This window comes from Phocoena phocoena, chromosome 2, assembly GCF_963924675.1.
Source record: "Phocoena phocoena chromosome 2, mPhoPho1.1, whole genome shotgun sequence".
Classification (NCBI taxonomy): Eukaryota; Metazoa; Chordata; class Mammalia; order Artiodactyla; family Phocoenidae; genus Phocoena; species Phocoena phocoena.
This window is the reverse complement of record NC_089220.1, coordinates 165,207,431-165,225,301: the sequence shown is the minus strand read 5'-3', so window position 1 is coordinate 165,225,301 and position 17,871 is coordinate 165,207,431. Positions and strand designations below refer to the sequence as shown.

The following is a 17,871-nucleotide window of genomic DNA, read 5'->3' as shown; positions in this document are numbered from 1 at the left end:
CTCGTTCCTCTGATTCAACAGCCACCATGCTGGTTCCCTGTATGCACCTAGCAGGAAGGCGTTGACCCATTAACATAAACGTTCAGTTGACTTGATACTTAACCACTAAGATTCCAAGGCCAAATCATAGTCTCTTGTGAGTTTAAATACTGTGGATTTACCCACTAAAGTTCAACTGCCTCTGAAACATAAGAGAATAAAATTTCCGTGCTCTTAAACTCGAAGACCTGGCCATGAATTGTGATGGCTGTGCTCTAGGCCTCTGGGAACTTCAGTGGCCGGATGGGCTTTCACAGCTGATACCCCTGCCTCCTTGGACAGTTCACGCAAACTTCAACAGTTTTGTACAATGATGGACAGCACCCTCAACTACATCATTAATAATTACATTTACCAAGTTCTTATCTAATGCCTGGCACTGTTCTAAGCATCTTTTACTTCTCTAACCTTGCCCCACTGCTGTGAGTGGGTATGCAGTGGACATGATTACATCCTCATTGGGGAATACCAAGGTTAGGAGATTTGCTCCAGATCACAGATGGTGGATGATGAGGTGAGGATTCAGACTCTGACAGTATAACCCTGGAGCCCATACTCAGTTACCGAATATCATGCCTTATACCAAACATTGCCTACTAACGTTGTTTCTGTTAATAATTCTTTCGTGCAATCAGTCCACAGAAAAAGTCTGCCTTTTGTTAAAGCATCACAAACAGCCTTTCAGCCAGACTGGGAAATGATTTGGGAAAGCATAGTATAGTTGTGTTGGTTATTCAAGCCATAGCTTCCCCCCATTTAGGCATCTTCTTAGCTAGTGTTCTCCTTTATGAGAAGAAACAGAGAATAATAAACCATAAATGCACACATTAGTGTATGCTTTGACAATGAGAATACTAACAAAAGCAAAGGGAGCATTTTGTTTTAACCTTATCACCAAACTCTTTTTTTTCTGTCCCCGTTACCCATTTTAACCAGTAGATGAAAGACTAATAAAAATAAAAATCTTTGGAAACAATGTTTTAGGAGATATATAAGAAGCAAATTGCCATGACTTGACACAGAAAAGTTTATTTTTTCAAGCACTTATATATCCCTCTTTTAAATCTGGTTTTTATTTCTAATTTGTACAACAAACCTTTCACAGACTTTGAAGAGGTATACCTCGGAACAAATTCCAAGTTCAGATAGTTTAAACTGTGCTATAGTGTTTTGAGGTATTAGAATTTATAAGACAGAACAGCAGTTAGATACTTTAATACTACTCTATCAGCTTTATTAACATAAAATCAGAGTAGGGGAAGGATGGAAGGATCCTTGGGATTGTCAGAGAGCAACGGTCACTGTTACACATGCCTTTGGCTGCCCTCAAGACTGCTGTGACCCAAGGAAGCAAAAGCTAGATTTTTGTTAACTTGAGGATCGGAATTGTTTCTCAGTCCTTGATTGTGCTCCTCAAGGACTGGAGTACAGAGGACAACACCAGCAAGGCATTATAAAATTATGGAGAGTGTATTAGACAAATATATCTATTGTTTAATAGTTCCTTAATTCTAATTTTAATCAGAAAGTGTTTGTCGTCAAGTACTGTGTTCATGACTCCACTTTCTGGTAGTAATAGGATGTCAATAATGCTATTTTGCAGCAAAAAGAAGGGTAATGCAAATAAGATGCAGTGAAAAATTAAGAGAATTTAGAACATTTTAGGGGTATGTCCAAAGGAGAGCAGCCAGACTGATGATCTATATCAGGAGACCACAGTGACCTTCTCTGCAAAGCTTTCCTAGACCTGGGCAGACAGGTCTTCTGTAGCCTCTGTTTCCAGCTGCACTGAAGGATCATACAGAAGTTATATAGGTGTGTGTGTGTGTGTGTGTGTGTGTGTGTGTGTGTGTGTGTGTAGCAGAATCTAAAGAATTCGAAAGGCAACAGATCTTATTTATTGAGTGTTTTCTATGTGCCAGGCACTGTGAACTTCATATACTCTCATTGTAATCGATAGAACAACCAAAATGACTTGGACATGACAATTCTCATTTAAGAGATTAAAAAAAAAGCTGAAATAACTTGGCCAAATTTGGCAACTTCACCAAAATAACAGTTTATGAGAGGCAGAGCTGGGACAGAGGTCACATTTGTAACCACAATGTTCCCGTGTTGTTAGGAAGATTCCTGCACTAACTTCAGATTCTGTCAAACAGTAAAATCCTGCGAGTCTTTTGACTATACACAATTTTTTCCCATTCTCATTTTATTTGAAGACAACCACATCAAATGTCTGTTTCAAAATAAGTTTTTAAATTGAAAATTGAGGACATTTTCTATTTTTAACATAATCAGTAGTTCATAAACTTTAAAGAGAGACAATAAAACCCTGCTTTAATTTTTTATCATAGCTTTTTTTTTTGTAATTAGAATAGATTCTGTATCTCCACTTTCTGTAGAACTACAGTTCAAAAATAGTAGTTTCTTATAAATTGATTAACTCAGTATCCCAGTAAGCATAGCAGAAACCAAAAATTGGTGAGTTTCCATTTTTTTCAGATGGGTTCTTTTTCTACATCTTTATTGGAGTATAATTGCTTTACAATGTTGTGTTAGTTTCTGCTGTACAAAAAGGTGAATCAGCTATATGTATACATATATCCCCATATCCCCTCCCTCTTGCATCGCCCTCCCACCTTCCCTATCCCACCCCTCTAGGTGGTCACAAAGCACCGAGCTGATCTCCCTGTGCTATGCGGCTGCTTCCCATTAGCTATCTATTTTACATCTGGTAGTGTATATATGTCAGCGCTACTCTCTCACTTCATCCCAGCTTCCCCTTCCCCCACCCCGTGTCCTCAAGTGCATTCTCTACGTCTGCGTCTTTATTCCTGCCCTACCCCCAGGTTCATCAGTGCCATTTTTTTAGAGTCCATATATATGCGTTAGCATACGGTATTTGTTATTCTCTTTCTGACTTACCTCACTCTGTATGACAGACTCTAGGTCCATCCACCTCACTACAAATAACTCAATTTCTTTCCTCTTTATATCATAGCTTTTTAATTCAAATATTGTGATCATATTCCCATGCTATCAAATATTCAGTGACATCATTTTATCAAAATGGAATAATTTATTTAACTAAGTTTTTATTATAAAACATTTTTGTTACTTCTATAATCACTACTGCTATGGAAATAATTTTTGTATGATCCATGCTTATTTACCATGATCACTTTAAATTATTTTACAGCTTCTAAGATCACCTTGTCCCAAATGACCAACCTATTGGACATTGTTGAACCCTGCTTTTAAAAGGGAGAGACAAGGTTTTGTGTTGTGGGGAATGCATTATTCAAGCACTGGAAAGAGAAAAAGGTGATGAACACAGATTTTTCTCTCCATAGAATTGGAAAATACAGGACTTCTAATGTCCAAATAGTCATCTTAAGACAACCTCACATACATACCTAATAGCTATAGCATAACTTCCAGTCATTTTTAAAAATTCATTTGGATAATTAACATTAATGAGAGACTGGCAAATGTAAATTTAAAGTATTTGAAAGAACAAACCAAAACTATTTGTTCATTAACTAGGCTTATAAACATGCCATCCACATACTGGAAAAGCTAATAATTACTCTCTAATTGTGCTAATCAAGTAATGACAATGTTGTAAATGTTTGTTTACATAATGTTAGATTTCTCTGACTAATCTTATCATTAGTCAGACTTTGGACTTCTGCCACCGTGCACTCATGTATATACTGGTACATGCCAAACTGTTTCAACAGTTTATTTTTAAAACTGGTTGTTAACATGCTGCTAGTATTCAAATCAGAAACTTACCACATCCTTGGGAGGGGGCTCTGATTCCTTCTTTATCTTTTTACCCATTCTGGAAAAAGATGCCACAAATAGTTAAAATGTCATTTGTACATTGTATATGTACAAATCTCTCAGTTACCTGCATTCCTAGGAGGAGATGTACTTCGTCCTCTAAATTTTACCTAAAAAGAAACTAGGCAATACATGTAGAAATTATTGCACATATACAAATATGTGTAATACATATACAAATATGTTACCTACATCCCAGACTTCACAATTTTAAAGGAACTTATTGATAAGATTGTTGGGCATTTGTCCTGGCTTCCAGTTTGGAAAGAAGGAGAATACATTAATGACATAAATGACATAAATATTACTTACATAACAGGTAATGGTTTGCCATGCTTATAGCTCACTTGTGTAGGGCTTGGGAGACTAAATCTAAATTACTTTTGAGATCTGCAGGAATGTTCTGCCACAAAAGGAGGGATTTTTGTCTGCTTTCTTGCACTGATCTATCCCAAGCATCTAGAACAGGGTCTGGTACATACTGGGCATTTGACATTTATAAAAATTATTAACTCTGTTGTTCCTGGGGATAATTGTTTTCTGAATGATATCCAAGATCTACCAAGACCAAGTGAACATTTGTGTCATTTTCCCATATAAAAAAATGTTTTCTCTAATGTATTCCATAGCTCAATAAAAAAGTAATTGAGAATCTCAAAAGATGTATTCTAGGGAAATTGGGGTTACTAACTCCACCTGGCTACAGAGAACTTTCCAAGATGGTGACTGTTAAAATAACCCTAGGGCTTCCCTGGTGGCGCAGTGGTTGAGAGTCTGCCTGCCGATGCAGGGGACACGTGTTCGTGCCCTGGTCCGGGAAGATCCCACATGCCGTGGAGCAGCTAGGCCCGTGAGCCATGGCCGCTGAGCCTGCGCATCCGGAGCCTGTGCTCCACAACGGGAGAGGCCACAACAGTGAGAGGCCCGCGTACCGCAAAAAATAAATAAATAACCCTAGAAATCTTTCATGTTTTCTCCAATGAGAGTTTGTGGGGTTATGTTTGGTATTAGGGCAATCTCAGATGGTATATTCTAGTCTCAAGGTAATTACAATAGTCTCAAGAAAATTTTGGAAAGTAGGAAATCTTTGGAGAGAATCTACAATGTCGGGGTTAGTTCAGATGGCTTGCCAAGGGACAACAGCAACTCCAAGAATTGATCACATAAGTTAAAAAGCCACATGTTCATAGAAACTCATGGTGACTTCTGAAAGACATCTATTCCAGGTCCCTAACTTGAAGTCATATAAATTTCAAGATCCTTGAGGGCCTGGGCAAGCTTATGCTGTGCACTACCTCATGCTATACCTAATATGTTAAAACATTAAAATACACCCACATCCCCTGTTAAATATAATTTTCATCATAAAAAAGATTTGAAATTTTGCCTTTGAAATGACTCATCAGTTTGTACACCTGGAAATTCTTGCAAAATAAGAAAATTGTTTTCAAATGTAATTTTAATATTAATAAAACACTTAATATTTTTGAATTTTCTTTTCATATTTTAGACCAAATGCTTTTTTTCAGACCCCAAATATCTTTCTTTCACAGTTACTTGAAAAGCACACAGATCCCAGACTTTGTGCCTATAATGTTTCAGGCAGACACACAGACTATTCTGGACAGATGAAAATCTGACCTATGATTTCTCTAGGAAAAAGAGATTTCACAGCTCTTTATAACCAATTCCAAGATATAGCAGCCTTTGCTTTACAAAAGAATTCCTTATGAATAACATTCAAGAAGCAAGTAAATTACACTCATAGAAAGTTACTTGAAGTCATCTGATTTTCACTCAGGAACTTATTTTTCCCATTTCAGGATAGTGGTTTAGAGTAATTGCACACTGAAAAATACAGAGGCTGGAGTAGCCTAAACATACAGGATTACAGAGAACTGGCCCTCGGCAATATGGTGAAGTAGGAAGCATTTCGGGTTTTGGGGGGTTTTGGGGTTTTTTTTGCGGTACGCGGGCCTCTCACTGTCGTGGCCTCTCCCGTTGTGGAGCACAGGCTCCGGACGCGCAGGCTCAGCAGCCATGGCTCACGGGCCCAGCCGCTCCGTGGCATGTGGGATCTTCCCGGACCGGTGCACGAACCCGTGTCCCTTGCATCGGCAGGCGGACTCTCAACCACTGCACCACCAGGGAAGCCCCTGGTTTTGTTTTTTGTTTTTTGTTTTTTACCATATTGGATATAACAGTTAACAGGGGAGAAAATACACAGCTGACATAGTCCAGGGGCAGTGTACCCCAGAGATGACCCTAAGGTTTTTTTATAATTTGTAATCAACGTGATACAACTAAATTACCTTATTTTATTCTTTAAAGACTCATTTCCCTTTAAGGCTACAGAGACGTCAAATTAAGAAAATAAATCTGTGACTTTTTGAAGCAAACTAAACCTGTTTTCCTTGACTGTTTTACCACCTGCCCATTGATTTTTTTTATTGTGCTAAAATATACATCACATAAAATTTACCATTTTAACTATTTTTAAGTGTATAATTCTGTGTCTACTGTTAACTTATAAAGGTAGAACATTTCATTACAGAGAATTTGGAAAACAAGGAAGGGAATATGGAATTTTAAAAAAATCACTCAGAAATAAGTTCAGGGAGATCAGCACTATTTGGATATAGCTCATTTTTTGTGTATTTTCTATAGTGATTTTACCATCTTACCTGGATTTCTATCTGCTATTCTCAACTTCCCTTCCTGGGACCATTTTCTTACTAAATTCTTAAACTAATGGACAAGTTCATGAAATCTCATTCTCCATTTATTGCTTCAATCATCATTAGTGGATCAGCATGTCATTTAAAATAATATTTTAAAATCCACCATCTAGCCAGTCCCCTGTTGTTGAGCATTTGTTTCCAATTTTCTGGAATTATGGACAAGGCTGCAAATGAACATCCTTAGACAATAAAATTTTCATCCACATCTGCAACTGTTTCTTTAGGAGAAATCCCTAGTAGTAAAATAACTACTAGGTGAAAAGGTATGAACTTCACGGCATTGGACATGAAAACAAATCTGCTTTGAATATGCATCTTCTTGGTTATTGGAAAGGAGTCACATTTTTTCACGAATTTATTGATCTTCTTTGTGAACTTTCAGCCTATGCGATCTTAAACATTTTCTAACGAGATTTATTTTGAGAAGGGCTAGAACAATTGGGGGCCCACTTTTTGAGTTGCTCAGAGTCAAGTAACGGAATCTTAGACCCTCAGATCCTCACTCTGGGCCTCAGTTTTGTCACCTCTTTGTTAAATAGGAGGCGGCCGGCACGCTTATGAAATCCACGGGGACCACAGTCTAACACTGCGGGCGTAAGGCAGGGACCCAGCGGTCCTTACGAGGTGTTCCCTCAGTTTCCCCAGATGCCCCCCACACGCGGGGCACTGTCTCCTTCCCCAAAGGCTGCTGGGGCCTCTACCCTGGGCCTCTCTTCAAACCGCAGGGGTAGCGGTGCAGCCGCCCTCCCGCCTTTACCTGCAGGTAGATCCCGCCGGGCAGCGGCTTCTCAGACCTGGCCAACTGCACCGGCTGCAGCCAGCTCGCGACTCTAGTCCACTGTTGTGCCTGGTTGCTAGGCGACAGCGTGCCGCGCCTGCGCAATCCGCGCCCGCGTGCGCCGCGTCAGTGGAAGCGCGCGCTCGGCTTCCCGAGGCGCTCCTTTCCCCTTCGCGAGTAGAGGTAAGTACCCGAGGAGACCGTGTGGGCCCTCTGTACCTAAGTACCGGGCTTCGGGGCAGTATAAACACTGGGAATCCTCTCCTTCCAGTTGTTGAGGGCCAGCCCTAGAGACAAGTGTAAATCGGGAGGCAGGGCCGCCTCAGTAGCTGGCTAGAGGACTGGCTATGGATTCACATACTCTGAGGTGCGGATGCGTTCTCCCAGCGACAGGCCTCGGCCAGAGTCTCTGTGAGGTGACTTCCAAATCGCCACCTTCTGCCTGGACTCCGCCGAGCTGCCGACCTGCATTGCTAACTTTCCATTCACGAGGTTGTCCAGTCTGTCCCCACAGAACGTATCATGTCCCTTCAGAACCTCCTCCTCTTACACCTGTTTCCTCTTTCTGCCATTTCTCCCAATAGCCTAGAACTTCAGTTTCCCTTCCCCCTCCTCCCCCAACTCCAATCAGCACTTCAAGCAATCCGCCTTCCACTTTTTGTCCCCTGTCTATTCCCTCTCTTAAATCTTTACTGTCACCCCAGTCTAAGTCATCATTTTTTGCCTTCTAAGTGATGGTTTCGGTTTCTCTTTCCAGTGCTTTCTTGGTACCACAGATCAACCTTCGGGAAATTATTGCCCTAGTCATGTCACTCCCCTACTCAGACTTGAGCGGCTTCCTAAAGTCAAGTCTAAGCTCGTTAGCCTGTTCTTCAAAGCCATCTGCCCCCCACGCAGTTCTGTCTGTGCAGCCCGCCCCTGTCCCAAACACAAGCCCCAGCCAAACTTACTGTTCCCCCAAATTTTTCCATGCTTTTCTCCTTTAGATTTTTGCTCACTCTATTCCTTCATCATTTCATCTATTCAACAAATATTTATTAAGCATCCACCATTTGCCAGGTCATGGGCAACTTGCACAACTTCTGGAATATTCTTTCATTTCTGCATAATGAAGCCCAGCTCCAATGCCATCTTCATAAAATACTCTTTGATGGTCTTAGCAAAAAAATCTCTCCCTCTTCTGAATTCCCCTCAGGCTTTTTGAACTCCATCTGCTACCTGTCTCCGTTGGCCTCCCAGTCCTGAGAGTGTTAGATGCTTCTTACACTTGCTTCTTTCCTATCCCTTCATGTCCTCTTCTTACCTTTTCAATTACCTGATAAACAGCTTTATACATATTTAACAGTTCTTTATATTAGATTTTGTATGGTCAAATAACATGTGATTTCCTTCTCCTGATTGGACCTTGAATAATACACTCCTGTTATCTTCAGCCTCTCTCTCTCTTCCCTTCAGTATATGAATACTGTGAAGTCTCTCATTTGCCTCATACAAAAAACAAAAAGCCTCCTTTGAACCTGTAGCTCCTTCTAGCTATCATTCTGTTTTTCTCTTTCTCTTCTTGGCCATGAATTTCCCCCAAAGTAGCTTGCATTTGATACTTCCACATTTTTAACCTACATTCACTCTTCAAGCCATAGTGATCTGGTTTGGTCCTACCACTAAAACTACCCAAATCCACTGTCTGTTACTTAGACTCCATCTTTTTTGACATCGCTGCTGCAAATAACACTCTTGATGATACCTCATACTTGAAACACCTTCCTGGGTTTCCTTGATCCTCCTAGTTTCATAAGCATTATTTAAGGTCCTTTCTGTACAGCCTGAAATGTTGATATTTCCCAAGGATCTGTCCCTGGTTCTCTTGTTATAGCTTTTTCAGGGTGATTTTACTTATTTTTGTGACTTCAAATGCCATATATATAGCTCCCCACCAGACTCCAGTACTGTGCTATAGGCTCATATAGCCTTCTTTTTTTAAAATTGAAGTATAGCTGATTTACAATGTTGTGTTAGTTTCAGGTGTACAGCGAAGAGATTCATATATATATATATATATATATACACATACATATATACATATATGTACATATGTATTGTTTTTCAGATTCTTTTCCCTTATAGGTTATTACAAAATATTGAGTATAATTCCCTGTGCTGTACAGTAGGTCCTTGTTGGTTACCTATATTTTATATCATGTATCCTTCTTTTTATGGAAAGCTCCACCTGGATGTCCACAGGTGTTCACCACCTAAATTCATTATTTTCCCAATATAAACATTTTTCTGTTTATCAGGGGGTACCATCACCCACCTAGATACCCAAGCATGAAGTCTGACAGTCATTCTAGACTTATTCTCCCTCGTATGCAGTTATTTGGATTCCCTTAAAAGTCTCTTGAATTTATTCTCACTTTTCCATTCCCATAGCCTGGGTACAGAGTGTCACCATCCTTTGCTTGATTTCATCAAACAAGCCTTCTGACACGTCTCCCATCCTTTAACTTTCTCCTGGCTTCAGTCCATCTTCTCCAGGATGACCCAGGTAATCTTTGTAATTTGTCTCTTCTCTCTATGGCTGAGTAGTGTTGCACTCCATGGATGTACAACATCCATTCACTGGTTGATGGACATTTGGGTTCTTTGCAGTTTTGGACTGTTATAAATAAATCTGCTCTAAACAGTTATACACAGGTTTTTGTGTGAACATATGTTTCTCCTTCTTTGGGAAAATACCCAAGAGTGTAATTTCTGGATCTTATGCCATGTGTGTGTTTGATGTTATGAGAACTTGCCAAACTGTTTTCCAAAGGAACTATACTATATTTGCATTCCCATCAGCAATGAGTCAGACATCCAGTTGCTTTATATGCCCTACAACACTTGATATTGTCAGGCCTTTTAATTTTAGTCTTCCTATTGGGTATGTAGTGCTATCTCCTTCTGGCTTTAATTTGCATTTCCTTCATGACTAATCATGATGAGCTGGTTCTCTGTACTTGTTAACCATTTCTGCATTTTCTTTTGTGAAGCATCTGTTCAAATATTTTTCCTACTTTTAATTGGGCTGTTTGTCTTATTACTGAGTTGCAAGAATTTGCTATACATTCTGGATCAGGTCATTTATCATATATATAATTTGGAAATATTTTTGGACCTGGTTCATTACAGTGGAAAATGAAATTTAGAGACCATAATCTAAACACTAGTGTTGCTCATTGCTACTAGGTTGGTCATTCCTTCTAGGCCTTCTCAGAAGCCTGGTGAAGCTCTGAATTCAGCACACATTATAAACCAGATATCTACAGATCCAGACCATGGTTATAACAAATAAGATATCATTGTGGGGCAGGCATAGGCACTCTCTGATTCTCTAGCCATGGCTTCTACTGGGATCTTAAAACTGTCATTTTCTGTCTCAGAACTACTAAATATAATTAGAAGTAGTTCACCCTCCCCACATCCCTTGTAACCCTTCTGTCCACCACACTGTGCTATGGCAGTAGTCACTTATTCTGTCAGAACTCTTCAATAGGTACTTCTTTTTAGGAGACCACAAGTGACTCCCAATAAGCCATCCTCTCAAAGTAAGCAAATATTCAGTTTTCAAATTCAATCAGGTCAAATAGCCAGTCCCAGATTTACATCTTTGAACTTCTAAGATCAATAATCACTTCTAGTTTCAATTACTGTGTCATTTGAAGTCCCATTGCAGACAACAAAATCTATTCTAGTTAGCAGGGAATTAGAGATTTATAGCATTGTTGCAAAGGCTGGAGAAACAGGTTCTAGGCTGATATTTCAGAGATGACTTTCAAAACAATACTGCAGAGCATAATTCACAATAACTATGAAGTGAAAACAACTTATGTCCACTGACAGATGAATGGATAAAGAAAATGTGTATCTATGTACAATGGAAGATTATTCAGCCATAAAAAGAAGGGACTCCTGCCATTTATGCCAACATGGATGGACTTTGAGGACATTATGCTCAGTGAAATAAGTCAGACAGAGAAAGACAAATGCAATATAATTTCACTTTATACGTGGAACCTAAAAGCATCGAACTCATAGAAACAGAATAGAATGATGTTGCCAGGGGCTGAAGGGTCTAGGAAAATGGGAAGATGTTGATCAAAAGGTATAAGCTTTCAATTATAAGATTAATAAATTCCAGGGATGTAAAGTATAGCCTGGTGATTATAGTTAACAATACTGTATTGTATACTTGAAAGTTGCTATAAGAATGGAGCTTTAATAGTCTCATCATAACAACAACAACAACAAAATGTTAACTATATGAGGTGAAGGATATATCAACTAACCTTACTGTGGTAATCATTTTATAATAGCTACATGTATCAAGTCATCATAGTGTACACTTTAAACTTACACAATGTCATATGTCAATTATATCTCAATAAAGCTTGGGAAAAATACTGCAGAAGTGGCTAAACAAGAAAGCCAAGGAATCAGGACGTTTAAGTCACTTTCATGCAGAATAAGGAGGATTTTCTCCAATTAGCATTTACCTTCTTCATTAATTCTTTTCCTCCTCAGCCAGTTTTTTGGTTGTTGCTGTCATGGAAAAGTTATCAAGTGAAGCAATAGTGCCTAACGAATCAGGCCAGCTCCACTCCACACAACTTAGACCTTGAAGAGAGAAAGATTTAAACTTCTTAAAGCGTCGGCAAGCTCAAAATAAAAAATGAAATTCTTTTATGAAAATAGTTATACCTTTATGAAAATAAGCTCAATTTCATAGCTAAAGCCAAGTCACACACGCACCATTGCAGAATCGTTCAGTTTAACAACCTCTGTGAAAGTTGTCTATGTTTGGGACCAGCAAGGCAAAGGCAAGGAAAAGATGTCATTTTTGAAGAGCACCATAAGTAGATGCATTTATGGCATGTGAGGTGCCATAAAAATAGCACTAATCTAGAAGATAATTAAATCAAATGATTGATGAATCCACAGACATTATGAAGTGTGACGAGCTAATAGATCTAGTTACATAACCTGAAGAGTAATGCTTCTAAAAAGACATTATTTATTCTGCAAAGAGGCACCAAAACAAAGACCTTAAGGTAAAATATTTAAAGTGCTAATGAGTATTTTGAAACAAATAAGATGTATTAGGAATACTGCTTAAATGTATGTATTGATGGTTTAATTGTAGGTTAAAGGGTTTACATCTATAGTTTGTTCCCAAAATCCTATCAGTGAAAGAACTCAGTGTTTTGATTACAGAGAAATGTTGGTGTAAAGATTTTCCATGGATCCATATTCTACATTAAATGATAGTCTCAAAATGGTGAATCCAAGCCACTGCAGTCATAGCTGTTTACAGCTTTATGCAAAAATTAAGATTAGAAAAACACTCTGCCAGTTCATACCAAAGAGGATGACCAATGAAAAATTTTCTCAAGAGTTTCTGAGCTAAAAGAATTAAAATTTTGGCTCTAAGTGTGGTTATAGATAATTCTTACTTTGAAAATTGGAAGGTTGGTTTGTTGGCTTAAAAAATGTATGAACTGGGGCTTCCTTGGTGGCGCAGTGGTTAAGAATCCGCCTGCCAATGCAGGGAACACGGGTTCGAGCCCTGGTCCGGGAAGATCCCCTTAGTTGCGGAGCAACTAAGCCCTTGTGCCACAACTACTGAGCCTGCGCTCTAGAGCCCACAAGCCACAACTACTGAGCCCGAGTGCCACAACTACTGAGCCCAAGTGCCACAACTACTGAAGCTCACGCACTTAGAGCCCGTGCTCCGCAACAAGAGAAGCCCCCACTCACTGCAACTAGAGAAAGCCCGCGTGCAGCAGTGAAGACCCAACACAGCCAAAAATAAAATTAATTAATTAAAAAAATGTATGAACTAATATTTTGAGTGTGTTAATGAACATGATCCAACATTGGAAAGATCACAGGAAATATAATAATGTATACTGCCTTGAGAATTAGGACTTGGGCTTTCACTTCCAGGGTAGGTTTGATCCCTGGTCAAGGAACTAAGCTGCATGGCCAAAACAAAACAACAACAACAAAAATCAGTGTCTTTAGGTATTATCACTGTCATGCTCCACCCACAAGTACTGTGGTTTTGTAAATTAATTAAACCTCACAACACCATCAACTCTCCCATGTTAACGACTTGAGAGCCTTAGCATAACAAACTTCATTTGATTCAATAGATATGTTCCAGAAAATATGTTTTTGAAAAGAATTTTTGCAATTTAATTATACTTTAAGAACATTGAGAGTTCACTATTTAGAGAAATCTGAGGATGAATCATTTTATGTAAAAAAAGAAAAGAGCCCTTCAGTAAAAGAAAGCAATAATATATTATTTATCTACTTTATAAATCTAAATTCACTTAAAGTGAAGGGGGTACCTCTGTATAATATTAGGTAATTTATCATAATATGTTCCTTTTAATGTATCCTTTGAATTCATTTCCATTCAAATTGACTTAGATGGTTGATTGTTGTAAATCAATTGAACTTGGTTAAAGATAAACAATAAAAATGTAAGACTTCTGTTTGTAACATTCAATTCAGTGTTAGCGGTGTAAGGAAACACATAAACAGTATGGTAACCCTTCACCTTTTCTAGAGCTTAAACAGATAGTTTGCCAACATGTACTGTAAATAGTTGCTATTTTCCTCCACTGTAGACTGCCACAAGGCAGTTTCTTCCACCACATTGTGTTATTTAAAAGTTATCTGCTTTTTTGGCTGCTGTTCAAGGGAGTTCTTTGCCTGTAAATCCTCTTTATCTCATGCTAGGGTTGAAGCAAAATCTTGGCACAATTTCAGTGCATTTGTCTTGTTGTACCAGGGGAGAAAAAAATGAAGGGCCCCAGAGACTGACACTGTTCTGCAAATGGTCATGAAACAGTGGGGAGCCCTGCTGGCCATTCAAAAGGGTAATATGACTAAGCTCCCACTGCTAAAAATAAGATCCACTCACACTAAAGGCAGCCACACCATAAAAAAGATCATTGAAAAGCCTGAAAGATAGAATTACAAAGTAAACATTACTCATCATGTACTTGACTCCAGGCCTTTAAAATCAGCTTAACTTAGTGGACTGGTTCCATATGTAGTAGTCATTTAGTTCTTAGTCTAGGTTTTACATTCTTGGACTCTGAACTCAAGTTTCTATAATTTGCACTGTGGAGATAATCTTCCTGTTTGTTACAGGTTAGAGGTTTAAGAGAAAAAATAGGATGCATCCCACTTACAGAAAGTCTGAGACAACTTATGCACTTGAGATAACATCTCATTTTGTGAAGGATGCTCCAGAATGACTTCCCCACCACTGACCAGCCCTCTACACAGAATGTGTAACCTATGCTTGTGGATACACAGTAGGAACTGCTGTCAGAGTAACGCCTGCACGTGAAGACATTCCCCGAGTTGGCTTCTGGCATTCAGCTTGTTTTTAAAAAGAAATTGAACAATTGTGTCTGTTTAAGGAAGGATCCCTTGAACTGAGAATAAGTGGGTTGATCTAAAATACAACCCAGATCAGACTTACAAGAATAAACTATATTGAATATAATGTGGTTTGGGGACTCCCCAAGAAAACAAGTGCATTAGTAGGAGAGGGTTCTCTGAGCTCCCCTCTTGGCCTGTTATGGTGAGTTGTTAGGTAATACAATAGGACGTGGTACTATTGAGGCCAGGCTGCTGGGTCTGATCCCTCCTTGGCTTTCTTAACCAAATTGGGCCAGAGATTTTAGCTGGATCATGACTGATACATGATTACTGCTAGAAAAGGAGGTCTGAGCTCATGCTTTTCCATTGACAGTTGGTGACTATAACCTTGACCCAAGGAGGGTTCTTGAGCCTGAATTTGGAAGGCCCTCCTTATTTGCAGGGGTGGGCCACCCTAAATGGATCTGGTTCCAAAGCAGCATCATTTCAGGTATAGTAAGTTTAATTTCCACAAACTATTGGAGTTTTGTGTTTAATTTTGGGCAGAATCATCAGACTTTCATTTTAAAGTTGTTATATTTTCCATCACTTATTTTAAGAAATGCCAAGTAAAACAAGTTTAAAAAATAAATGGAGCAAAAAATCTGCAAACAATAAATGCTGGAGACGGTGTGGAGAAAAGGGAACCCTCTTGCACTGTTGGTGGGAACGTAAATTGATACAGCCACTATGGAGAACAGTATGGAGGTTCCTTAAAAAACTAAAAATAGAACTACCATACGACCCAGCAATCCCACTACTGGGCATATACCCTGAGAAAACCATAATTCAAAAAGAGTCATGGGGGGCTTCCCTGGTGGCGCAGTGGTTGAGAGTCCGCCTGCCGATGCAGGGGACGCGGGTTCGTGCCCTGGTCTGGGAAGATCCCACATGCCGCGGAGCGGCTGGGCCCGTGAGCCATGGCCGCTGAGCCTGTGCGTCCGGAGCCTGTGCTCCGCAACGGGAGAGGCCACAACAGTGAGAGGCCCGCGTACCGCAAAAAAAAAAAAAAAGTCGTGTACCACAGTGTTCATTGCAGCTGTATTTACAATAGCCAGAACATGGAAACAACCTAAGTGTCCATCGACAGATGAATGGATAAAGAAGACGTAGCACATAAATACAATGAAACATTACTCAGCCACAAAAAGAAATGAAATTGAGTTATTTGTATTTAGGTGGATGGACCTAGAGTCAGTCATACAGAGTGAAGTAAGTCAAAGAGAAAAACAAATACTGTATGCTAACACATATATATGGAATCTAAAAAAAAAAAAAAAGAGGTTCTGGAGAACATAGGGGCAGGACAGGAATAAAGACACAGACAGAGAATGGACTTGAGGACACGGGGAGAGGGAAGGCTATGCTGGGACGAAGTGAGAGACTGGCATGGGCATATATACACTACCAAATGTAAAATAGATAGCTAGTGGGAAGCAGCCGCATAGCATAGGGAGATCAGCTCTGTGCTTTGTGACCACCTAGAGAGGTGGGATAGAGAGAGTGGGAGGGAGATGCAAGAGGGAGAGGATATGGGGATATATGTATTCATATAGCTGATTCACTTTGTGATACAGCAGAAACTAACACAGCATTGTAAAGCAATTATATTCCAATAACGATGTTAAAAATAATTATAATTCTCTGAACAGTTATTTCAGGTTGTAGGGCTTATTTTAAATATGACCCCTTTGTAAGAATCAAAAAATTAGAGAGAAAATATTCTGAAATGTTTATTTAATGGAAGACAGACCAAGTTCACACAAAAACTAAATAACAAAACAAACTCTTAAATGCAAATAATTTTCTCTATCACATTAATCTAATTTAATTTTTCATATTAAATTAGACTTAATATATTCAAATAAAGTCCGAAAAGAAAACAATGCCAAAATAGATTTTGTTTTTCCTCTATTCAAAATAAGATGAGTTCTTCACTTCAAATTTAGTCTCTATCTCTTATAAACACATTCCTACCTCTACAGAAAATGTAGTTCTATGTATATTCCACTTACTAAGCAGTTTGTTTTCATTGCAGTCACAGGATACTATTGGAGAAAGTAAGCATAAACCAATGTTACTCTACTGTTCTTACTATTTAGCATTAAATTCTAATTAAACAGTAGTGACTTTTTTCTTTGAACCTATTAATGTTCACCGTACATTATATTTCACGTGAACCTTGCAGTTTTGGATTATGTTCGTGACATTTTTGAGCATCTTAATGAACATAATCCAAGTCAAAAACTATCATTCTAAGCTTGGCAATACTAATTACAGCACCTGAAAACTAATTCAAATAGAAAGTTAGTATGCTATATATTTATTCAAAAGAATTTTTTTAAAGAATATTATAGTTTTGGTGATTAGAAATATTTGCAATTTCTATTGTCTAACTACAGAACTTTTTCAGTTGATTCATCAGAGTGGACAGTAGCAGCTCAGACAGGAAGTTCTATTATCCACTAGTTCTGAGTACTGCAGTTTATGATTTGAAAGTTATAAGATGGTTCTCCAGTTGGCTTCAATCAAGATAAATCTCATATTAAGGGCCAAAGTCAAGGAAATGATGCATATCTGCTAAAATAATCAGCTGCCATATATTTCTTTGGCCTTAAAAACACTAGATGACAATCTTGCCCTGTGACTCAAGTAAAGCTTCTAGTGTTTGGGGAAGGTATGTAACTGATGCAAATATTTAGGTATATATTTAATTATGAATGTGGATTTGCTAGTATTATGACTATTGAGAAAACTATTTGATGGCCAAAGCTACTTTATAGAGCATTGTTGTACATTAGTAGACAGAGCAATTAGGAATTTTTAAAAAAAGAAAGAAAAGAAAAAGAAGAAAAAAGAAATAAAAGGTATCTAAATCAGAAAGGAAAAAGTAAAACTATCTCTATTTGCAGATGATGTGATATTATATGTAGAAAACTCTAAAGATTCCACTAAAAAAACTGTTAGAACAAATAAATGCAG

At 38.6% G+C, this 17,871-nt stretch overlaps 1 protein-coding gene across 3 annotated transcripts in view; it reads right to left on the bottom strand.

The window, feature by feature from the left end:
* The window catches only part of ARMC3 (armadillo repeat containing 3), a 95,519-nt gene extending 88,065 nt beyond the window's left edge, over positions 1-7,454 (bottom strand). For 2 of the 3 annotated variants that reach the window (XM_065871186.1, XM_065871187.1), the window contains exon 1: positions 3,838-3,885. In XM_065871186.1, the coding sequence (XP_065727258.1) occupies positions 3,838-3,885 (48 nt within the window). Of the gene's footprint in view, positions 1-3,837; positions 3,887-7,386 lie in introns of those variants that run through there. The other variant, XM_065871188.1, reaches the window with a different exon arrangement.
* Between the last annotated feature and the right edge of the window lie 10,417 nt (positions 7,455-17,871).